Source organism: Telopea speciosissima, chromosome 7, assembly GCF_018873765.1.
Source record: "Telopea speciosissima isolate NSW1024214 ecotype Mountain lineage chromosome 7, Tspe_v1, whole genome shotgun sequence".
NCBI classification, from domain to species: Eukaryota; Viridiplantae; Streptophyta; class Magnoliopsida; order Proteales; family Proteaceae; genus Telopea; species Telopea speciosissima.
The window spans coordinates 28,349,978-28,355,017 of NC_057922.1; the positions used below are offsets into that span (position 1 = coordinate 28,349,978).

Consider the following 5,040-nt stretch of genomic DNA (forward strand, 5'->3'; position numbering starts at 1 on the left):
CTAGTGGGGAAACTTATCTATCTTTTTATGACACGCCTAAATATCTCTTATGTAGTAGGAGTTGTGAGCCAATTCATGCATGCCCCCAAGAGTTGCCACTTGGATGTTGTGTATCGCGTTCTCAGCTATTTGAAGTCTTCTCCAGGGAAAGGACTGTTGTATGCAAGACACAGTCACTTGAGAGTGGAAGGTTTCACTGATGCCGATTGGGTTGGATCCATTACAGATAGGAGATCTACCTCAGGTTATTGTACCTTTGTAGGAGGTAACTTAGTTACATGGAGAAGCAAAAAACAGCATGTTGTAGCCAGATCTAGTGTAGAGGCAGAATTTAGAGCTATAGCTCATGGAGTGTGTGAACTCATTTGATTGAAGAGACTAGTTCAAGAATTGGGATTTGACACTGAAGGGCCTATGAGACTCTACTGTGACAACAAGGCTGCCATCAGTATTGCTCACAATCCTGTCCAACATAACCAAACTAAGCACATTGAGGTTAATAGACACTTCATCAAGAAGAAGATAGACTCTGGCTGTATTTGTACTCCTTTTGTGAAGACTGGTGATCCCGGTGATCAGTTGGCAGACATCTTCACCAAGGCTCTTGCCTCTCCTTAGTTTACTACTCTCCTAAGCAAGCTGGGAATGCATGATATATATTCTCCAGCTTGAGGGGGAGTGTTAGATGTGTATAGCCTTGTAATAAAGGTAGTTTTGGTACTAGTCTTATTACTAGTTACCTTATTAGGTAATTCTGATTTTCTACTTTTTGACCTTTTACCTCCCTAGGGAGTTAGATATAATACTTTCATTTATATCATTGAAGTAATATAGATGTGTGGAGATGTCTCTCCAACATAAGGAATTACAATCGGAACTATTATCCTCTCTTCTCTCTTGTCTCTTGTCTCCTTCCTTCTCCTACTTCTTCCTCTTCTCCTTCTTACCTCGTTAACCTAAAATCTAACTCTCCCAAGTCCCATTGAGTCAGAGCCCAACTGCATGCCAGTTTCCTATGATTAGCTTCAACGAAATAAAGTATATTTGTCATATTATCATCCATTTGGAAATGGTACCCAAACACAAGGCAAAGTCTTTGGCCTTGCTTCACTACATCTTATGCTACCCCTTCCTACTCTTAGATCATGTACTAGATCCTCATAATAAGACTTTGAAGTATGAAACTCAATAACAGGATGGAAATTCCCTAATATATTATTCCATGGAGGGTGAATGCATATCAGGTTTTCCACCTCGAGCTCCACATTACCACATATGATCGGGCTGAAGATGATTGTCTCTTCCTTTTTTCCTTTTTCCATAATCTTTTGGGTGTTCTCTGTACATTTGTTTATCTACACAAGCAAGTTAAGCATGTCACTGTCAAGCCCAACCCAAAAAAAAACAAAAGACATGCATACAGATTTAATCATGGTGAATCACAACACATGTATGTAATGATCCTTCGGGATCGAAATCCCTCATTAAGTCATCAAGAGGCTATAGGTTATAGGGTGATTTATTGTGTCTCAACAATTATGAGTTGAGAAACGGAGCAGCTCATTTAAATAGACCATAGTCCCAAGAGATGAACATTTATACATCACAGTTAAATCTTTGACCTCCCTCGTGGTAGGCCTTCCTAGTTCTCTTGGCAACAAAAAGAAATCAAAAAGCAGCAACCAGATAACTCCCAAGTTATATTGTCAAAACATGTACACACCTCATTGTTTTCACCAAGGGATCAATGGCAAACCGTCAACTTTGCATCCAAGCAACTTGACAATATTTTCACATCAATGCATCTCACTTTGTCTAAAGAAGAAAAAAGGGTCAACAAGAGTCGAACATTAGAATAAAGAAAAAAAAAATGTATGGGCAAATCTATGGAGACATGAAGTCGCAAAATTATTTTTTTGGTTGATTTATATTTAGTCATCCATTATAGTTCCATATCCAAGCATGCTTCAAACCATAATAGCAACAAAAATTCCAGGAAAACGCAAGGAGAACTTTACTGGGTGAATGGGCTCCTGTCTGTAACTGTTTCCAAAACTCTACATGTCTTTCCTTTTCAGTCTGCATAACTTGTAGCAACCTCACATGGTATCTAGTTCTGCATAATTCAATAGCAAACAAGTACACTAGAATTATAACTCCATTTTCTCCACATCAATTGGGATTGTTTATCAGTAAAATCTAAAGGTCAGTGACAAGAAAGCTGACCCTGTCTCTTTAGATGTTGTGAAGAGGATCTCCCTCTTATTTGCAGCTGCAGTACTTAAAGCTTCCTGGAATTGATCTGCCTTAGTGCGCACCTTCGTTTCAGGGGTCACAGGTTTTTCCTGATTTTGATCACTGGTCTGAATAAGGAATTGCAGCATGCATTAATGGATCATAAAGAACAACATATAGCTATGAAAAACAAAGTTAGCAAAAGATAAAGAATAAACTTAATCCCAAGAGATCACCTCATCCTCACTTGATTTTCCACTACCAATGGTCTCGGGGAAGTCTTCTAATCACCTTCCTTTTGTCTTACTATTCTGCAGTAAAAGCTCAACCAAACTAAGATAGAGAATTGCATATGTAGAGAGGTGGCACTTTGTCAGGCTGGATTCAGTGTGTCAGGTTGAGCATCAAGTCTAATGGCTGATTGTTGAATCCGGATCCTCTCTGAATCAAAACCTTAGGATCAGCAACCCAGGCCCTAGAAAAGAAGGCAGGGAGTGAGTCTTAGTGAAGGGGGTAGATGCAAGAGATTCTATTTCACTTGTGGTGGACTGAGCCACCTCCTTCAAAAAATTGCAATCCTGTCCCTTTCTGTATTCAAAACTAGTAAGGCTAGCCATATTTGAGGGATGGAATGCAAAGGCAGGTTGGCCGATAAAGCCAAGAATTACCACCGCTATGAATTTTTTTTGGGTGTGGAATAAAGTTACTGGTCAAAGTTAAAAAAGCAGCACCTTTGAGGCCCCAATTGCATGACCATTCTTGTCCTGAAGACCTTCAAGAAGCTCGGCCATTGAATGCTCCAAATATCTGGTCCCAACATCTAATAATTTAGCAGGCAATTTATGAACATCACACTCTCCCTTCGATGGTGTTTTGAGTTGTTCTGATGGCTGTATGAGCTATTATGGGTGAGTTGCTATTTTGATGTTTACTTTCTAATCTGAGATCCTATCATATTTCAGCATCCATTCATCAATTTAGTCCAATATGTAGAAGGGTAGTTCAGTCCTAGGAGGCCTATACTTGAGGGAGAGATCAGTCCCATCTGAGTTTCTAATTCTGTGATTTAGTCCACTTCTGTGTTCTGTCAACATTACTGGCTGCTACTGTCCTATTTCTGTAATTGATTAGCACATAGCATGGTGCTTCAGACCTTAAGAGTGTTTGTTATGTTAAGGATTATATCAGTAGCTTTGTAATTGGCTAATTTCCTTGTTGAAAGTGTTGATGGAACCACTGATCAAACCCATTGTTAGGCAGTATATTGATCCCTAATGTAGGATAGGATATCAGTGTCCTAACCTTACAGTACTTCACCATTCCCATGAATATCTATAGCATTTCTTGTGTCTCCGATACATGTCTCTTAAAATCATCTCTCTGATACGGTACCCGATACCGATACTTCAAGCCGTTCCTTAGAGGTAGTTTACTACTACTATAAACTCAGCCTTAAAACAAAAAAAGAAAAACAACTTGGAACAAGGCTGGACTCATAGAGACCTATCCAGCCTCATAATTCTGTTCATCCTGTACATGCCTTCATCATCTTCGCCTTCCATGCGAGAATAACACTCAAAAGCTGCAAGATTTCAAAGATGAAAGTGAACATTATGTATATAAGAGAGAGAGAGAGAGAGAGAGAGAGAGAGAGAGTGAGTGTACCATTCAAAATACCCTTAAGAAGAGGGTACACAGCAATCTTTGTATCCAATTCGTAGTCTTAACACTCTTGATTAAAGCGTTATCGGCTTGTCTCTTGTACTTATGAAGATGGACATTCAGTCTTTGGATAAAGTTGTAGTGGTCATCGATTGTCCAGAAGAATGGATTCTTGAGACACCGACGGACAGATGTACTGTAATAATTTATTATCAATATTAAATTATAAACAAATAAATTATAAATAAAAAACTATTAAAATAAGTTAATATATGTGATAATTTCATACCTCTCAGCAAAGAGATTCTGGAATGGTGTCCCATTCATTGCTCTTGGAATGTTGTTGACCGTGAGGTCACCAAGAAGTGACAGATGAAGCTTTAGAGCAAACGAATCAAAACCCGGGTCGCCGGACGAAATATTTGAAATAAGAAATTAACATTATACTATTAGTTAAATAAAATAAAAAATTTAATTAAATTTGATTTATTTTATACGTATCCCAATTGACTTGTTTGAAATATATAATTTTGCATTTTTCATCTTTACGTATAACCGTATAACCGCACTTTCTGTTAGACTTTGGACATACAAATTCTTTCGTGCAAGATAGTCTAATGAAAGTATGATTTCCCGAAAATAAATTGCAAAGTAGATGAGGGATATGGATTCCCCCTCCGATCAATAAGCAATTTGTTGTTGGCCAAATACTTCCCGAGACTTAAAACATTCTCGTAATATTGCTCCTCCAGCAAACAAGTACACTAGAATTATAAGTTAACCATGGATTAAAGTATCGTTTTGTATCGCATCGGTCGATACGTATCAATATCAGATGGTATTGATACGATACTGACCGATACTGTTAAATCCGTGCCCAAAACCCGATTTGAAACCCGATCTGACCACCGATCTGGTTTGAACCTTTTGTGTAGAACCGGGAACGGAGTACACTAGTGAACTGTGGGTCATAATACTCAAGCCATCACACAAGATTGTAGACCGCGAAACAGGGGAAGTCCTCGAGGAAAGATCCACCGTCAGAGACAGGGGGAAAATCGTCCACGAAAGCATATTCTTGAAATTCCCTTATGATGGGGATCCGTGGGGCCCACACCTAAATCACCCTTATCCACTTAGCGA

The 5,040-nt window shown here is 38.8% G+C and overlaps 1 protein-coding gene across 1 annotated transcript; it reads right to left on the reverse strand.

The window, feature by feature from the left end:
* Positions 1–1,218: 1,218 nt before the first annotated feature.
* Positions 1,219–3,081, reverse strand: LOC122669824. Its single transcript, XM_043866684.1, has 5 exons — positions 2,967–3,081; positions 2,227–2,363; positions 2,019–2,116; positions 1,724–1,815; positions 1,219–1,355 (listed from the first exon to the last, which is right to left on the reverse strand). The coding sequence occupies exons 1-4, from the start codon at positions 3,024–3,026 to the stop codon at positions 1,745–1,747; spliced, it is 366 nt and encodes a 121-aa protein (XP_043722619.1). The 5' UTR covers positions 3,027–3,081; the 3' UTR covers positions 1,219–1,355; positions 1,724–1,744.
* Positions 3,082–5,040: the final 1,959 nt, after the last annotated feature.

Bases quoted from the DNA above. Each gene is read 5' to 3' on its own strand.
- LOC122669824 (XM_043866684.1), bottom strand. From the start codon at position 3,026: ATGGCCGAGCTTCTTGAAGGTCTTCAGGACAAGAATGGTCATGCAATT. The intron at 2,364-2,966 runs GTGCTGCTTTTT...TTCCTTATTCAG, and splicing joins ATGCAATTGGGGCCTCAAAG to ACCAGTGATCAAAATCAGGA. The intron at 2,117-2,226 runs GTCAGCTTTCTT...TGAATTATGCAG, and splicing joins ACAACATCTAAAGAGACAGG to AACTAGATACCATGTGAGGT.